The 20,219-nt window shown below is 38.3% G+C and overlaps 1 protein-coding gene across 2 annotated transcripts in view; it reads left to right on the top strand.

The window, feature by feature from the left end:
- Positions 1-5,020: 5,020 nt before the first annotated feature.
- The window catches only part of itga6a (integrin, alpha 6a), a 33,399-nt gene continuing 18,200 nt past the window's right edge, over positions 5,021-20,219 (top strand). For both annotated transcript variants that reach the window (XM_084421563.1, XM_084421562.1), the window contains exon 1: positions 5,021-5,301. In XM_084421563.1, coding sequence (XP_084277689.1) covers positions 5,120-5,301 — 182 coding nt within the window. In that variant the 5' untranslated portion in view covers positions 5,021-5,119. The remainder of the gene's footprint in view (positions 5,302-20,219) is intronic.

Below are 20,219 nucleotides of genomic sequence, written 5' to 3'. Positions count from 1 at the left end.
TTAATTATGAACCTGTATATAGTAGTTCTTAGTCTTCAGTGAGGTATGAAAAATAGAAGTTACTGATTAGCTAATAGTTAACTCGCTATTAATTACTAATTTGTTAATCAGAGTTTCTTGTTAGTTAAAGTTGCGTTACTCATTTGTTCCTGTGTGGTTATTCATTAATGAAGGAACAGTATTCTATAGCGTCACCCAGTAATGATTATGGAAACTTTGAGTTCACATGTAACAGTTCTTTGGCATAGAGTATTATTTGATATTATCAAGATATATAGTAAACAATTGGTATTTGTTCTTGTATAAAGAAATTCTCTTTGACTGTGTTGATCTGTTGTGAATGCACTGTGTTTGCTTTCAATGACTGTTCATAATGCCCAACACACTGATGACCTCGAATTCCCGGCATAGGTCACATTAGTGGTCTCCAGTCTTTTGTCATGTTGAGCGATTGTGAGTGCCCACACAGTGAATCAGCAGTGATCTCACAACAGTGTCATTCACATTCCTCCTGCTTCCTGTGCTTTCAGACAGGAGTCACCCTGCACACACGTGCCCCGCCATTCAAGGCTCGGAAGACTCTGTCACACTTCATATGTGACCCTGGACCACAAAACCAGTCACATGGAGCAATTTTATGAAATTGAGATTTATACATCATATGAATGCTGAATAAATAAGCTTTCCATTGATGTATGGTTTGGTAGGATATGAAACAAATTACTATGAGAAAACAACATTGAGAAAATCGCCTTTAAAGTTGTCCATTTATGTTTGCGGTTGTGCTGCATTCACTTTTTTTAAATATTTTTTATATTTACAGTAGGAAATTTACAAAATATCTTCATGCAACATGATCTTTACTTAATATCCTAATGATTTTCGGCATAAAATAAAAATCAATAATTTTGACCCATACAATGTATTGTTGGCTATTGCCACAAATATACCCGTACGACTTGTGACTGGTTTTGTGATCCAGGGTCACATATTAGGGTGTCTTTCACTACTATGCAGGCCTACTTAAGCCCAAAAATAATAATTATAGTTATGTGCAATGCACTTATTGTGTTGATGTTGTATTGCAAATTACTGCTATTGAGGTGGGACATGTGTAAGATTGGGACAGGTTTGGATTATGGGTAAGTTTAAGGATGGGTTAATGGGTGAGCGAGGGAATGTAGTTACAGATGTAATGTATTTTCAATGTAAAAACATGTATTTACACAATCATGCATTGTATCAAAAGATTTATTGAAAAGTAATTACATAGTAGTTAGTCCGAAGACTTTTCATGACTTTCTGTGAAATTCATGTTGCATTGGATAATTTGGCATTCCTTAATGCAGTGTGTTTCAGAGAAATACGGGCTGGCAACGAATTGTTTTTCCACTTTAAGGTCATGCCAAGGCACACGTATGTCATGATCTGAGAACAGGAAGGATGCAAAATCCTGCCACCCTTCAAAGAGTGATGCAGGGATGACGTCAGGACCCGGAAGTCTAATTCGCCACTGGTTCCTTCCAGATTTCCCTATGGGGTTTTGTAAAATAAAGCCTGTGGTAAAAATAACTTAAACTTTCTACTTTGACGTTTTGTTCTACAACTTTTGGGTGCACATCCGCACCCAAGCTGTCTTATCTAGATTTTTTATTTTTATTTCAATGAAATGAATATGCTATATTTTAGTTCGATATTGTTTTTTATGTAATATTTTGTATTTTTAGGGGATTTTATGGTGCTAGATTATATTTACGCTATAGTAATATTCAATTTATTCACTTTTTCAAATTTCCGAATTAAACTGTCGTAAATCTTGAATGCTTTAGAGCACAGACTTAAGTTTGATCTATTTAGATCTCTAAAGACCACACTTGGTAGATTATTGCTGAAGTGAAAAAGGTTTTAAAAAGTGAACTTAACAGAATTTTTCATGTATTGTTATGAAAAATGCACAAAAATACTATTTTCAATTTTAATGTGAAATATATATTTTCAAAAACATGTTTTACTCTAAAACTGCAAGAAAACCAAAGTCATGTCTGTTGTATAGGACTAGATGTTGATATCCCTCAATACTTGGGGCACCGATGGAACTCCGTGGGATGGTCAAGTGAGTGAGGGCACCCTTTGGGTTATCAAGTGGGCGCCCTCCTTCATCGGTGTTTCACTGATATACCCACGACACCTCCAGAGGGTTCAGCAGTGAATCCCAGCGTCCCAGGTTCACTCCCTAGGTGCCATCTACTCACCTGAAGGCCCAGGTGGAGTCCTTTCTCTTCATCCACAGCCACTGGCTCCCCTTTTCAGCAGCCCTGGAGAGGTCTTTGACTGCCTGCCCATAAATATAAACAAGTTGAGTTCCAAATCTGAGCTTGATATCTCAATAAATGAGGTTTCAGTAAGTTTTTGTTTGGCCGCAGTACCAATATTTTCCACTAGATGAAATTCGCTTCCCATTCATTTAGAACACGCTCATTTTTGACCGCGAGGAGCACAAGTGTGACAATCCTTTTCAGGACCATTTAAACTTTTCGAATCATGTCCATGATTTTATTTTGTGTTCACATAGCAAGTGCCAAAACATTTACAAGTTTCATACCATTCCGATGAAGTAAAAAAAACACACAAAAAAAAAACATTTTTTTTTGGTAAAAAATGACCAAAGAGCACCAGAGGGCTATGGTTACTTATTAAAAACGTACATTTAAAAAAAATTACATAACTGTTTAAAAATTGGAGTTTTCACTATGACAAAACGTCAAAGTATAGTCATTATGTTTACAGGCTTTATAAACAAATTAACCAAAATGGTGTGAATATTATTCCAGGCTGCATCCCAAGTCAGATTGCGGATTGATATCGTTGTCATTATACTGTAACCGAAGGGTTAAAGAGGATCACACAGGGAACACTTGGACTCTTCCATCATCCAGCAAACCATGTCCTAACCGCAGGAGGATTCTATGGTATTGATCAGTAGAGGTATAGCCATTGTTTTCCTGTGATGGATGACGTTTATTAATTTCCTGAAAGAGACCATTACAGTAATACTCTTTGTGGTGAAATGATGATGATGATGCACTTTATGTATCATCCTGGATGAGAACTGATGACTATATGTGTGTGTGTGTGTGTGTGTGTGTGTGTGTGTGTGTGTGTGTGTGTGTGTCCTGATAAAACCCAAAGGACAAAATGTCCCCACAAAGATGGCAATATCCAAAATCCTTGTCCTTGTTGGGACATTTTTGTTCCCCATAAGAGGAAACAGTTAAGTCATACGAAGGCCTAATGCTTTTTGAAAATGTAAAAATGCAGAAAGTTTTCTGTAGGCTTGGGGTTAGGGGATGGAATATACAGTTTGTACAGCATACAATCATTATGGAAGGTACCCATAATAAAAACACAATGTGTGTGTGTGTGTGTGTGTGTGTGCGTGATCTCATGTTGTTTCATTACTAGGAAGAGTTTTTCCAAATCAAAATGTTCTAATCTACACAGGTTAAGTGCATCATCACACACTAATGGGGTTTTAGTGGTGGAAGAGCAAATACCTTCAAACAATAATTAAGTTATTATACTCTCTGCCAATATGTTTACAAATATAAAGCAATTTTGGAAGTGTTATGGAATCATGTAGGCCTACTGAATGGTCTCCATCACTAAATAAGATTTTGGATAAAAAGTCTTGGGCGCCTGGAATAATCAATTATTTCTTTTTTAAAATATATATTTTCCATATAGCCTGTAGCTATTTCTTATTTATTTAGCTATAATTGAATGCAATTGGATAGGCTAGGCATAGTTAATTAACGTTGCCTTTTACATTCTTTTAACACAAAATATGTATGTTTGAACTGTCCAGTGTAACTAAAGCCACAGTTTGTTGATGTTCAGCTGTGCGCTGGTTGATCAGGATCACATTATTTGCTTCACACTTCATCGACCGAGCGTCATATGGACACAGCGGGATCGATGCTGGACTCAAGCGCATCTTATTTCAGGATCACAGTGTCCGATCTTTCCTTAAATCTAAAAACCAGGCAGATGTGGGAGACTAACACAGCTCTGCATTATTTAAGCGGATGATAAGATGCACAAATCGAGAATGCTTTCATTAGACTAGACTTGTAGCTATAAACCGCAGTAAGCGGATTCGTTGAATTTAATAGAGGCGTTTTTGTCGCATCAAGAGTAGATTTTTCTCTTATTTTCAACAGAATTATGACGTAAACTTTGAAAAAGTGCAGATTTTACAGATTTAAGTCATGAAAAATGATACTACTACGAGATGATTTTACAGTGCAGCCTACTAATAGCCTATAATAAACTAGATCTTTCAAAAATGGCACCCTTACAGGCTCGTCCTTCAAATTCAAACATCACAAATTTGCATCTTTGATATTATCCATATATGGGCTTTGGGGCAGGGTGGCAAGAAACAAGCCGTTTCTGACTCAGTGGCATTGCATAGATTGCAATTTTTACATCAAGCATGCAGAAGTTCTGTTTCGTTTTTACATCACAAAAACCAGCTGTTTTAACAGGGTTATTGTGTAGACTTTTTATCCACTGTAATGATCTGTGGTCACAGGGGTGTTCAATCCTGTTCCTAAAAGATTTCATTGTAGATCAAGACAGATGTTCATGCTTCATGCATGAGGGTTAGGGAACACATTGCATTTATGTAGGCTATTATTATATTTTTAATTTCGTAAATTAATTTAGTAATATTTATAGATGTAGGCAGTAGGCTAATTAAGTTGAATTGAAACAAGAATGTTGGAGCTAAGTAAGCAGATTTCACTTATGAATATGAACTTTCCCTTATAAAAATAAATAAATAAATAAATAAATAAATAAATAAAAATAAAACATCAAGCCGTGTAGATGATGTGGAGAGTCCGTCCATCGCTCAGTAGTGACGTAGGGCTCTGAGGGGACAGTAGTGAGAGGAGGGGCCATGGGGTCTCTCTCTCTCTCTCTCTCTCTCTCTCTCTCTCTCTCTCTCTCTCTCATTGAGCGCAGTGCAGTGGGGATTACAGACTCTGTCCTCTCAGTGCAGCGGGAACTACAGCAAACAAGGGCTATATTCATACGAGCACATTAATTGCAGGTAATGGAGCTCTTTGAGGAGGGGCCCTCTCTGAACCTGTGCATCTTTTCGTTGCTCATATGGACTTCTACAAGTGCATTTAACCTGGACACGCAAAACGTCCTCAGGAAGAATGGTCACCCGGGAAGCCTCTTCGGATTCTCCCTCGCCTTGCACCGGCAGCTCCAGCCCTCGGATAAAACAATGTGAGTAGAATTAATTCTTTAGGATCGGTGCGATTATTCGAGATCATGAGTCTCCGCTTATTTATGCGCTCCGGACCCCTGCATATATTCCGTTCCGTTCATCCTGCACCTGTGCCGCGTTCGTTTATTAACAGTTGTGATACTCATATCTCCTCTGTAAAATCATGAACAGATGCATTCAATTGTCTAATAGTTCATAAAGAAATAAACACCCCTTTCTCTCTCTGAATGGTGAAGTGTTAGCAAGTGTATGTCCGAAGGGTTATTCTCCAGTAAGCGTCCAGCACGCAGAGATGTGTGTGTGTGTTGGGGGGGGGGGGGGAGGCTTGTGCTTGAAGAGGCTGGTGCTTTTCTTACACACAAGTTAACAATGCCCAACGTGATGCGACAAGTCACCAAAGGACAATGGCTTTCACACTGAAAGAATTCAAAGAGCAAAACCACGAAGTCCACTCTTAGAAGTAAAGGTTCTTCTCTGGTTCTTTTTAGCACTTTAGACTCAGCAAAGAACCCAATTAGGCTAAGAATCATTTTAAAGGTTCTTGAGTTGATTATGTGGTTATTCAGAGATTTAAAAGTTATTGATGTTTTATTACAACAATAATAACCATTAGGTTCTTCAGATCATCATACTGGTGTCTGATCTCTAAAACACATGAGCCTTATTTTGAACAGTAGTTGATGCGGTTTTGTCTAAACCACAGCCTTGAAGGAAATCTGTACTGAACAGATACAAATATATGTATATGTGCTGGAAAACTTTTATAATAAAGTTAGCCTTTTAACTTTGCTTATAGTTTTCAAGTTTTCAGCTTTTTCCAGTGTTCGGTTACACTTTATTTGGTAACACTTTATTTTAAGGTGACATAGTTACACTTTACTACATGTACTTACTAGTAATAACACTAAATTATGCATAATTACAAGTAACTAACCTTAAATCAAACCCTATCTCTAACTTTAACTCTAAGTACATGTAGTTAATTAATATTAATCAGTACTTATTTGAATAAGTGCAATGTGACTACGCCACCTTAAAATACAGTGTAACCCTTTATTTTAAGGTGTCCGTGTTACAGTATAATTATACATTTAAGTACTGATTACTAATAATTAACTACATATACTTTCTATAGGGGTGGTTTAGTGTTAGTTGCATGTAATTATGCATCATTTAACGTTATTACTAAGATGTAACATGTGTAACAAGGACAGTGTAAAAAGTAAAGTGTTACCCGTGTTCTTTAAAGCTTTCTCTCAGATCTGTATTCGGCCTGGTACAATTAAAGATGGGATGCTATTGTCTAAGGCTGTAAAACATCTGTCATGATGTGGCACTAACAGGGCTCCTTTTTGGACTAGTTCGAAATATAAGGACAAGCCAACACACCCTCATGGCAACTATATTAATTATAAACTAATTCATTTAAATTTGAATAATTTCATTCATATTCCTCCGTTTAGGTGTGCGGTTAAGTGTGGCCTCTTTACAATAAAATCGCATGTTTCTGTACTAATCACATCATACAAATTTGCATCTTGTAAAATAGTTTTTTTCTGATGTTTAACGTCAAAAAACAACCTCCTTAAAGTCCAGTTGTAAATTCAGTCCAGAGGTAAGATGGAAAGAAATGAAGTGTTGCTTTGCAGAGACCAGTAAGACTGAAAAGAGTTTGCGATTAACGGAAAGGCTGAATGATTTACTTAGAGTCTGAGTGTGAGGGGGTCACTGGCTAAATAGGACACACAGGGATTTTGTGTGTGTGTTTGTTTGTTTGACAGGGTGTTTAAACAGTTGTGTCAAACGAACACGTGTGAGTTTTCTTGTGTGTGGTGGAAGACACCTGTTTACAGCATCCATGAAAATGTCCCGCACCTGTGAACGGGCTTGTCTGTTTTCCTTCTGTTGATGTGCATATCTGTATAAGGCTTTTCATATTTATTTCCAGTGATATGGATTTTGTTGATTCTTGTGGGGTTGGCTGAATAATGTATGTGAATGGTGCTCAATCTCTGGGTGTTTGCCAGGCCGCTGCTATCAGCACAATGGCTCACGCAGGGTGAAAGTGGTATCTGATACACTTCCTACAACCTTCTTCTCAAATCACTACTCATGTGCGATTGAGTGTAGGTGGTAATGTGTGTGCATTTCTGTCTGTGTTTTCACAGGTGTATCGATGTGCACAAGAATTAGATATTTTCATCAATACACGCGCACAAATAATCAGTTAGTAATCAGATTGATGAATCAATCAGATTGAAAAGCCTTCATATAAACACCTTAGTCAATCCAATTTAGCTTGATCTAAATGAGATTTCAATCTGATTGAAAGGGATGGTCTAGACCAATGATCAATAAGACAAAAACTACATGTAAACGTTTTCTCAATCGGATTTAAAAATACCCTGCACACACGTCCAGTGATGCGTATGTTGTTCACCAGAGCCCTCTTATTATATGACCTCTGTTTATGTACAGTTTATGTCTTACGAATGTGCATGATGTTTATGGCTTACAAACTGGTTAGTGGAAGATAATGAATATATATAAAAGCTCTTCTGACGTATTTGTTAGCTTATGTAGGCTCAATGAAAATGTGAATTGGATTGCAAAGTTTAAGGTTCAGAATCGAACTGGATTCATTCAGGTTTATGAAAATTAGTGGATGTAAACATACCGATTTATTCTCTCTTCTTAAAAATCAGATACAAAAAAATCAATAATCTTTTTTTAATTTGCAACAAAAAAAAAAAAAGGATCAGACCTAAAGTTGTACCAAAACAACTCACAAAGCTTTCGATCAGCGCATCGGCTGAATTCCTCAGCAGTTTGACGGTATTTTCTCAGTTTACCCCGAAAAGAGGATCAGTTCTGTGGGGTTAAGGTTAGGTACACAGAGGAGTTTACCAAGGACAGGACACGAGGGAATATATTACAGAGAGCCTGATGAGGATCTGTCTTACTGCTTCACTTATGACGAACCCATATTTAATATGAAAATGCATTAGAACATTTTTGTCATTTTAATACTGACATGTACACAGAGTTTGAGTTGTGCCTCGTTCTGAATGGAGCTCAACTCTGGTGGTAAGATCGCAGTGGGCTCTGGTGTTGAAAGCCTATTCGTGCTGCATGACCGCATTTCTCTCAGTTCAACTCTGTAACTCAGTATTCATGCACATAGGGTATGAGTTTTCATGCACATAGGGTATGAGTTTTCATGCACATAGGTAAATGAGAAATGTGCTAAAAGTTAAAGAAGTGCAGAGTTGCACAGATGTAGAACTGTTCTCTATGTGGTTGTGTTTGGCTTCCTGTATCTCTGGAACTCCTGGCAGACACAATTAGACTTAGTAGCTTCTCTTTAATGCACACAAAAGGTCGTCCTTCCTGTCATTCACACAGTTTCCTGTGGTTTCTCATCGACTCCTCTATTATAAGGAGATCTGTGAGTATCTAGAGCATCGGTTGGCATTTGTTTACACTGGAATAGGAGAAATCAGGGAATATGTACAGCGGCCATCTGTGCTCATGTAACATGAGAGATGGATCACTAGAGGCCCCTTTTCCTTTCTTTTTGTGAGAATGGTGGCTCCTAGTTGTGTGTTTGTGTTGGTCTCCTCAGGTGTGGGTATATTTTTAGCCCTATTTTGTGATTTTTAACACAGTAGACAATGTGTTTATATGGTTGACAACACTCTCTTGAGTAATATATGAGGCCTTCTTTTTATTTGTGGCTGAAACTGAAACTCTATGCTGTTATATATAATGTGTATAATTAGGAAAAAAACAAATGTAAACTGAACCTACAGGATTTCTCCACATGCATTAGATTAGAACAGTTGCACTTGTCTCATTAATGGTAAATGTGTGCTATATCAGATGAGATAATAGGTTTTTAAGGTATGTTTCTCCAAGCAGCTTAAAGAGATGTTACCACAGTTCTTATACATTTAGCCGCAGTCTCAGTTTCTTCTGTTTCTTCATGTAATCCTTGACTAACTCGATGATGGTGAGATCAGATCTCTGAGTGGATCATACCATTTGGTGCCGGACTCACACAAATCTCACTAGATCTTTACAATTAATGGCAAAATTGATGTATGGAAAATGGAAATGTTGTTTTTTAGTTGGTAAAAAAAAAAAAAAAGCATATACTGCGTTATACTAAACTGGGAAGGGTCTCAGGATTTGCATGTTGTTGTGCTATTGTTAGTTTAATTGCTTTGCTCTCCTCATTTGTAAGTCTCTTTGGATAAAAGCGTCTGCTAAATGAATAAATGTAAATGTAATGTAAATGGTTGTTGGATGCCTATAGCTAGTTAAAGGATTAGTTCACCCCAAAATGAAAATGTCCTAATAATTTACTCACCCCAAAGCCATCCAAGATATCCATGTCTTCCTCAGTGGGAGAGAAATTATGTTTTTTGAGGAAAACATTTCTGGACTTTTCTTCTAACAATGGACTTCATTGGTTACCATCGTTTTTAAGTCCAAATCAATGCAGTTTCAAAAGTCTTTGAAGTGTTTAAACGAGCTGTACGCGATCACAGCTGAAGAAGAGGTTGTTATCTAGCGAAACGATAGGTCATAAAAAAAAAGAAAAAAAAAGTATAGACTTTTTACCTTCAATAGTTCGGATTGAGCTGATCAACGTCATCACGTTGAAAGGTCACGCCGGCGCCGGCAGAAGTACCGCCCCGCTGTTTACAATGCGACCGTACGTAGGAGGATAGTTCAAATAGTATTGTTTGCTATTATATATATAGTAATAGTATTCAGTGAATATGAATATGAATAGTATATGAATAACATTCTGATGAATATGAATAGTAGTTCAAATAGTATTGCCGGCGCCGGCGTGACCTTTCAACGTGATGACGTAGTTCCCTGTCCGTTTGTTGATCAGCTCAATCCAAACTATTGAAGGTAAAAAGTCGATAAATGATATATATTTTTTTTAAATGACCTATCGTTTCGCTAGATAACAACCTCTTCTTCAGCTGTGATCGCGTACAGCCCGTTTAAACACTTCAAAGACTTTTGAAACTGCATTGATTTGGGCTTAAAAACAATGGTAACCAATGAAGTCCATTGTTAGAGGAAAAATCCAGAAATGTTTTCCTCAAAAAACATAATTTCTCTCCCACTGAGGAAAGAAAGACATGGATATCTTGGATGGCATTGGGGTGAGTAAATTATTAGGAAATTTTCATTTTGGAGTGAACTAATCCTTTAAATGTAGGGTAGGCAATTTTCCGAGAGGCTAGCAATTTAGCGAGTTAGCTTTGAAAGCATAAGATCGCACCCTCCCTTCAGAGCGTCTCCAAAGCCACGCCTTTAAAACACATGAACACGTACAGCAGGAGCAAACAAAAGCGTCACGAGAGACACATAACATTACAATAATAATGAACATAAACAACTTAAAAGCTTTGTACCACCTGACTGCTGTAGATTCATTTCAGTGTTGATAGTGTTGCCATTGAAACACATAAATTCTAGTCACGAACCGCTCCGAGTTTAACATCATTGGTTTCCATCTCTTCCAGATTACAGTAGTTATGGTGTGAACGCAGCATAAGCTGGTTGTTTTGGTTCAGGAGGAACTGTAAAAGACGGCAGCAGTTTCGTTTGTGGCTCTCGGTGACTGATGTCTGTCTAACTCTGCATAGCATGAAACGCTCTGATGACGTGTGATGTCTGCGAGAGCCGGTGTGTGGAGGTGTGGAAATACATACGCTGACAGGCAGGGATGACATCGTATCATTGCATTCAGACCAAATGATTGGACTAACATTTTATGGTCCAATGCCTTCCACAGACGATATATATATACAGTCAAACCAAAAATTATTCAGACACCAGATATAATTTACTAATGGGTGCAGGACACTTTAGTTCATTTATGTAAGTGAGGATAGCAAAATAAAGTAAACTGTGACATATTATACCCAAGAATCCTTCATACGGTGGCTACCAGACAAACTTATACAAATTTGGGACCAAAAATGATTCAGACACTTTGACCTGACCATGTTTTGCTTAAGTGTTTTTTCTTTAATTGCTAATGTGACCTTTTTACTCCACAGACTGAACAAAATTAAAGGAGAACTCCGGTCAATTTTAACATTGAGCTCATTTTTTTGTACATTTGGAGTGCTGTCAATACAGAGAACAACGACAAAAATCGGTGTTGCCTACACCGAGTTATTCTATTTTTAAAATTTGCACCCTATTGACTTCAATGGGGCAAGTAGTAAGCCTGCTTTTTAGCCTCTTAACATCCTTTAAGTGTCATTACAAGTGCACAGAAAATGTGAGTGATTCCTTCCGAGTGAACACGAGTGGATCTGACTGCAGTAGATGTTAGAGATATTAATAAAAATGAAGTTAATTCAGCCAGCGCTCATACCTTTGTTTACATCCTGTTTTCGGTGGAAGGCCATAGTAATCGATTGTCGAGTTCACGCGCGTGATCATAGGTACTAAACCTATGCGCGTGAACTCGACAATCCCAAACACCCCCAAACCCCAACATAATACAGCACACCAGCATTACACTTGAGCATAACCCAAACCTAATACACAACCTGAAGCAAACGCATTGCAATCCAATTTAACCCAACACACTCATCGCACCCCAATGCACACATCACACCACAGTGCAATACCCAACACAAGACGTCCGGCACAATAAAGCTTTGTCAGTGTGTATCATCTCAGACAACTGGAGTGATTGCTCTGCAGACTCATTGAACAGAGATAAACTTCTAAAACAGTTGCCCAGCTCATGATTATGAACCCACGCTGAGCAGAGTTTGCAACACACCGCAGCTGCTGCAGCTTTGGCACGGATGCTTTTGGACTGTGTAACACTTTGAGAATTAGTGAAAGGTTATGCTGTGCTTTATTTTCTAATGGAAAGATGGAAACTTCTGCATGACTAAAGTGACGAACAGAAACAGCTGAATCTGGTCATTTTCCCTATTCAGTGATGAAGCAGAAATCTGAAACAGGTATTAGCTCAATCATTGGACTTGTGTGGACTGACAGGATGAATTACATTGTGAACGTAGTATCACTGTACTGGTATTAGTAGTGGTGGTAGTAGTAGACGGCAGTGTCCTGCAATAATTTAGGTAATTCAATCACTATATTATTGAGAAATAAACATTACTTTACAGTTATGTAATATATAAGAATTTGGGGTTAAATTTCCCCCCAAAAAAAAGTGATAACATTAATGTGATGTATAATTTATTCATACTTTATTCATACCGTGATATAAGAATTTAGTCAAACTGTCCATCATTACACGGGAGTTAGTTATTGTAAATTGTTAAATAGTTTAGTAGTAAAAACATTTTTCTAGCAGAGGTGAAGCAATTTTACGGTGTGACAGATTGCAGCCAGCTGCTACGACATCGAGGACACAGCCACACACACACACCCAATGTTAACTCACACACTTAGAAGTTAAGCCAAATAACATCTGAAAATAAAATAAGGAAAAATAATGCTTTTGTTTTGTACATAATATTTCATTTTAGTGTATACCAACTGCATGAATTGACAGTGTAGATTTAGAATTAGTATTTACCTTTTCTATACAAAATGTTTAGTTGATTGAGTAAAGATAATCATAGATGCGCATTCTGACTTCGAGAAAGCTATGTTTAATGTCCATTGTTTGTTTGAGGGAATTGTGCTCAATCAGACTAAAACCTGACGACCCTGATTACTGTGGCATGCTTGGACTAATCAAACTCAAATCTTTCTCAGAACAATGAATTGCCTTTCATGCCTGAAAATAAGACAGAGCAACATTCTTTGGCTTTTTAAGTCAAATGCTGTTTTCCCATCATATCTCTAATGAGATCTTTTGTCCTTCCTTACATTGGTTGGAAATGGGGAGTGTCAGGTTGACTGGGCACATTCTCCACATTCATCTTTAATGATTTGTCTCAGTCATTAGTCGCTCTGTCCAATAATGACCCAAGGCCAGTCTCCTCTACCCTTTCTGTGACTAAGAGGCAAAAACCCAATGACAATAGCCAAGACAATAGCCAAAACAATAGCATGCTGGCCAGGGTTGACAGGTTTGCGTAGCAAAACCAACCCAATTGCTATTCAAAACCCGCTCAATCACAGCCAAATCTAGACTAGCACAATCACGTTAAAAATTGAGTTTGTTGGGGGAGGGTGTATAGTAGGGCTGTCAAAATTGCTGAAAAGCTAAATTCGAATATCTTTCTTAAATATTATCAAAATTCGAATTCTAAAGGCGAGACTTAAAGGGATGGTTCGGAGTAAAATCAACCTAGGGTCCTTTGCACCATGACATCGAGCTAAACCCCCCCCCCCCCAGAAGCCTTTTTTCCCTTGGATGAACATTATTAAAGTTAGAGCTTATTAAGAGATATTAGCCGAATGGCTTAGTGCAGGCGCTAATGGATCCAAGGTTGTATCTCGTAAATTACCCTACTAATAATGCCCAGAATGGTACCAAACTTCTACAGTAGTACAAATAGGTTCTGTTCTCATAAAACGAGGCATTGGAAAGTTTGTAAGTACATCAGGAGTTTATTTAAATAACACTTGCCTGATGGCTAATGCTACCGCTAACCCGGACGTCGAGGTCACTTCCGTGATTTGGGAAAAGCCCGTAAAAGTCCTGGCAGAAAGCGATGCATAATGATGTAGTGTAACAACGCCCAGTTCCAGGAATGCACTAATATTTTGTTGGTAGTACCAGTTTGCAAAAATTATTAGTTAACACTAACTTGTCAACACTTCGGAAAAAATAATAATTCGTCGTTACACTACATCCTTATGCATCGCTTTCTGCCAGGACTTTTACGTGCTTTTCTCAACTCACGGAAGTGACCTCGACGTCCGGGTTAGCGGTAGCATTAGCATTACTGTATTGTCTCCTATGCCCACAAGAGGGCGCAAGCGAGCGCAATAATCAAAAATAAACCAAATCAAGCATCACATATTTTATTGAAATGAAATGACATTCACTTTTTAAAGTACATTAACTTTTGAAACAAATGTTCTTAAATAAAATATAATTTCCTTAATGTGCATGCAAGGAAAATTAGGTTACAATAGTGCATAAAACTGTGTAAGTGCATCAGTAACCTGAGAAAACACACTTCATGTACTACATGAACACAAAATAGCAAACTTTGCCATTCAGAAACAATCCACTTCTACTCACTACAAGGCAAGTCAAGTCAAGTCACCTTCATCTATATAGCGCTTTTAACAATATAGATTGTTTCAAAGCAGCTTTACAGTATTAATAGGAAATGAAAGTAACAGAGATTGTTTTGGCTTCACAGCAGCTCTAGAATAAAGTTACTGTCCAGCTAAATTTAGTTTTGATTGATTCACTTCCGTTGCAAAGATCACTACACATCTACATATTGTTCAGCAAAAACCAGACGGTCAACTTGATCTGCAGCGAGTGCTATAAGCGCTTGTTGTTGCCAATGTTTCAGCTGATGAAGACACACGCTCAGCTCTGGCATGTGTCGATGTGTCAGGTATGGTCAAGTATACTGGATAAACTAACAAAACAAACCGTGTCAGTTAAGCCATCATCTCGTGAGCCTCTTGACACACGAAAAATTAGAATGCACGGTTTTTGCATTCGAATGTGCAGTTTTTGTTTAAAAATTAAACGAATATTCGAAATTCTAATTTTTTGTTTACAGCCCTAATGTATAGGTGGGTCGCTTTAACCCACAGAATAAAAAAACAACCTGCAGCAACAGTGTAAAAGTAGCCCGATTCCATGGGAAAACCTTGGATTTGGCGACACTGGTCTCATGAACTCTCTCAACATTTGTGTAATCACAACAAAAAGGACAGTTCTACGAAATCCCAAGGAAGAACAATTTACCATGTCACAGTGAAGGAATGTCAAAAGTTTTTTTAATCCTGTAAAACCATAATCTGTGAATCTTCTGTTAAGAGTGTAAGATAACTCGATAACCAAAATGAACCTCTTTTGAATCTATACTTTTTGACACATGGTGTTCTGGGTAATAGTCTGCTGTGCAGTCTATGATTACAAAGGTGCTGCAAGTGAGCACACTTTTGAAAGCTACAATAACAAACGGGACTTTGTGGACTTCACAGATGCGCATGAGCGAAGACCACTAGACCAAAGTCCACATTAGCCGTTTTTTTGATAGTAGTGGGTTAAACCACAATTTTACTGTGGTAAATGTTGTTTGATGTTATTGAGTTTCTCTTAAAGACTCATGTGTTGTTGTGGGCATTCATAGACAATTGAGTGACAGTGCCTATTATCTTGTGATTACAATGAAACATTTGATTCATCTGTATGGTGGAGCGTCCCAGTCGTATGCCACTGGTGGTCTCCTGTGTTCCCACAGTCCGCCTACATGCTGATCTGAATGGACTCGCCATGGAAAGTAGATTAAGGGGCACTGGGTGCACAGATGAAACACTGATGAAACCTCTCAACACCATAATGGCTGGCCTGTTTCCCATGTAGAAAAACTCCAGCTCTGGCATGTAAATCCCCGTGTTGTTCATCAGATACGTGTTGAATTTCCCAACCATGTTTGAGGGGAAAGCTGGAGCTTTCCAGACCTTTCGGTCCACCTGCCACATATTTGTGGAAATGAAATGGGGGTATACTATTAAGCTAATAAAATAATTGATCTAGGTTCAATGGAAATACATGCCTTCACATAATTCTTTTGCAAAACGTTCATAGAAATTACTGCAGTTTGCAGCTGAAATGAACTCTAGTAGCAGTAAAACATCAACAGCTTTTATTCCTTTTCACTCAAATTATGCTTACAGGGGCAGATTAAATAAAGACTTATTTCATAATGTTCCTTGCACAATACCATGTTATGGCCTCAAAACACTTTTACCATAGTGCATGATTTGGAAATCTGATTTGGTTTGCATCACATAACCAGCTCCATATGTACAGCTTTTCTGACATGGTAAACTTGCTTGGTAGCTCACCTGGTACAGCACTGCACTTGCGATGTGAAGCTCTCAGGGACGAGTCAAGATAAGACTGATCGTAGAAGCAAGACAAAATGGCATGGTTGCTTTTTATCTCACGCTTTCTTTTGCAAACATTATTGGTCAGGTTTAGTTTCAAATGCGATTGAGCGTTAACCTTTTTAGCGCCACTTACCGGACATTTAATTTCTGAACTGCCGAGGTATGAACAACCAATGTAATAAAAGGAATGAACAACCAATGTAATAAAACACTGACAGATTAACATTCATCTGTTTCAGAAAAACCTGAGCAAAATGTCACGGAGCATGCAAGAAGCAATGCATCATTTTGCAGAAATTTCACCACAGGCATGCTTTTCCAATGACACTGGTTTGCGTATATTTATTTCTGCATTCTGGACTGCCAGTCTGTTTATTAGACTGTTGTGCTAAGCAGCTGATTTTGTGCATGTTTTGTGTCAGGGTCCCGATCACCCTGCTAACTTCTAAGTAAATTTTTCAGTTATATTATATGGAACCCGCACATGACGTGGACAAAAATATAGCTATATCATGGCCACAAATTAATAGTTCGTTCTCTCGTTTTAGTAAATCTTTGTTATGTTGAACTAATTCACTCATTTTGATTGAACTAAAACAAGAGAACAAATTATCATTACTGCAAATTTCAAGTCAAGTCACTTCATAGCGCTTTTAACAATAAAGATAGTTTCAAAGCAGCTTTACAGGGATAATAGGAAATTAAAGTAACAGAGATTGTTTTGGCTTTATAGCAGCTCTAGAATAAAGTTATTGTCCAGCTAAAGGTAGTTTTGATCGATTCACTTCAGTCGCAACGATCATTAGTTATTAACTTAGGGGTCACTAACATGACACCGTTCTAACAGAAAACCCTTTAGTTCTCTCTGCGCAAACTTTAAAAACGGGAACCTGTGAAAACGCTGACGGCGTGCACATGCGTATTACGTGTTTAGTCTATAGGTATGCACGTTTGAATATATATGTGCGCAGATGTGTAGTCCGTCCCTACAAACCAACCCTCAACGAACTACTAGTCTGTCCTTAAAATTTATAATACAGAATTATTATCGCTTCTGCGTCTCCATGTGAACTGGAATTATCCCGACATCGTTTTATCTGTACAGAGGTGAAGGGAAGGGAAGGAGGCCTTCACAGGGGAGAGACTAGTTGACATTTCAGCACTGCGTTGTCGCCGTGTCCAGGCGCAGGTCCTTCATCAGATCTGGATACGGCCTGGATCCGGCGGACTGCGGTAAACCTTGGGATAAACAGAGAGACTAATATTAGCGTAGACGCCATTCTTCTGATGTAACGAGTACATCAGGATGTATGGGGAGTGTTCCCGGTTCTGGCTGACCTAATCTATGCAGCCTAACATTGAATTATAGAAGTTTATAATGTGTTATGTGTATGCTAGGTCAAAGAGATGTGTCTTTAGTCTAGATTTGAACTGACAGAGTGTGTCTGCTTCCTGGACAATGTTAGGAAGACTGTTTCAGACACCATCTTTATTTTTTAGCTCAACGGTCACAGAATGGGAAGCACAGGATTGTGGGATATCAAAGGCAGCGAAGGATAGATCTATGCTGCCTTCAAAAATCATTCAGATGAAGGAATCTCAGGATTCAGGACGATCATTGGATTTGGATGTGCCTTGCTGCCTTCCTAGCTCTGCATCCTGCCAGTAGAAGAAGCGTTTTACAGCTTTCAGACGCAGCCATTTTTTCCCCGTATGTCATGTGTGCGGCGCTCCGTAATACGGTCTCTAAAGTCAGACACATGCTCAGAACTCTGCCTGGAAAAAAATGGATGCCAACATTTTTTTTAAATTTTTTTTTATTTGTCTTACAATAAGTTCCCTGTGTTGACTGTAAGTCTGACAGAACCAAGTTATTAATTTTTTCATTTACTGAAGTGCCCAGAACTGTTGATGCATAAGGGCTGTCAAACAAGAAGAATGTTCTGGAAGCGTTTCATCAGAATAACAGTTGCTGAGCCAGCTGTTCTCAACCGCTGTGTGTGTGTGTGTGTGTGTGTGTGAAGAACTTGAGCAAACTGCCACTGTGTGTCTCACTGCCATGCCGTTTTAATGTCTGTCTGGTACATTTTCTATTAAAGACTACTCTTTGAAAAACTTAAACTGCTATGGATGTGATAATAGGCAGGGAAATCATTTTCCTTCTCTCAGGAAAGGTGTGTCTGGAATGAATTGTGGAAAAAAGGGATCGGTTACGCAGCAGATGGATCATATTTATTATAATGTTTATGTATGTGCTGTACTACAATGAAGACATTGAGTGAGACAGTTACTGTTTTCCTGTATATTCAGTTTTTTCTCTTCAGATTTCACAGGCACTTGTTCTTCACAATTTCATTAAAAGTGCAACATCACCGGCATGACTCATGAGAAACCATATTGAGGTCATTGCTTCATTTACCAGCATCTCATATTCAATTCTTTTCAACGTTGATTTATAAAAAGACACATGATTAGGGTTTCCCCAAAATCTACACTAATGAATGTGTGTTTAGTTGTGGTGTGATGACAGAAGTGTGTGTGTAAATAATTGATTTTCTGCAGCTGGCTGATGGCCGTGGAAACAGGAAGACACCCGCTGATGACATAATCTGTCAGATCCTCTTCATCAGAAAGCACCAGTCTCATTTATGAAAGACTGATAATCATGTCATAATTACAAGGTCTTTCCTGTATTTTGTCTTTCTACCAATCTAAGGCTCTGTTCCAAAATCATCTATAGAAGCGAATAGCGCTTCTCAACTAGTGAAGTAGCTGCAACTTTAAATAGTGCTGCTACTCAACTAAGGGAGTTGTCACACTACACTTTTCAGTCCATTGTCTTTCATTCATACACATCCAAATTCGGGAGGAAACGCAAGCTCATGCGAATTGTGCGGCATGCCTTCCAAAGTTCAAGTTTGGTGAACTCTTCCCTGCAAATTCATATCATGTGACCACCGGTGTGATTTCTCAGTTGAATTAAAAGAATGCAAACTTTAAATCTGCAGGACTTTAAATCCGTCTATTTTACAGTATTTACAACATTCCCACACTGGCGCTCTCCACATGGTTTTGTGCGGCGCTAGTAGCTAACGTTACACACAGGCTAACGTCTGAAATGTACTCTCTTGAGTATGTACTTACATCACGATCTCTAAAAAGTACATTCTGTATAGTCTGAACATTCGTCATGTTCACATTCGTCATGTTGGCGAAATTCTTGTCAGAAATTTTCACACGTAAAAAACAAACAAAAAACTGACGTTGTGTCAATCGCGTTTATACGCGGCCTCCGAAACTTTTGTCCAACCTAAAAATAATTGGATCGTGTTTGATTCTCTGCATTTTTCGTACGCATTTTGAGAGGTGTTTTGACAATTCAGAGCCACCGAATGACGAATACGAAAAAACGCATACAAACATTTCGAACTCAGTGTGCAAAGACTTTAAGCTGCGTGCGTCGCCTCACCTCCAATCATAAATCCTCTCCTGTGGCCTCATGGGATAGTAACGTGTCCATCGTATGCACACTTCAGAATCTCACTCGAAGTAGTAGGTCATCCGGGTACTTTTTTGCTTCTCTTTTGTGAGTATTGTGAAATTGGACAATCTTATTTTGTCACATACTGTTTTTCGCCTACTACATAGTAGGGAAGTGCGATTTCGGATGCAGCCACTTCGTCGTCGACTTTTTTGTTATTTTATGATGAGTGACAACCAGCGACATGTGCAGTACCGCCACCTACTGTGTTGGAGGATCAAGTAGATAGTTACTTGTCGCTGGTTTATTTATGATATTAGAATATGTGATGTATCAGTAATTAAGTTTTAAATATCACAGGTTTTGTCAGTA

Source organism: Rutilus rutilus (genome assembly GCF_951802725.1).
Source record: "Rutilus rutilus genome assembly, chromosome: 10".
In the NCBI taxonomy this organism is placed as follows: Eukaryota; Metazoa; Chordata; class Actinopteri; order Cypriniformes; family Leuciscidae; genus Rutilus; species Rutilus rutilus.
Note: the sequence above shows the minus strand (reverse complement) of the source record. Positions and strands in the feature narration are given on the sequence as shown.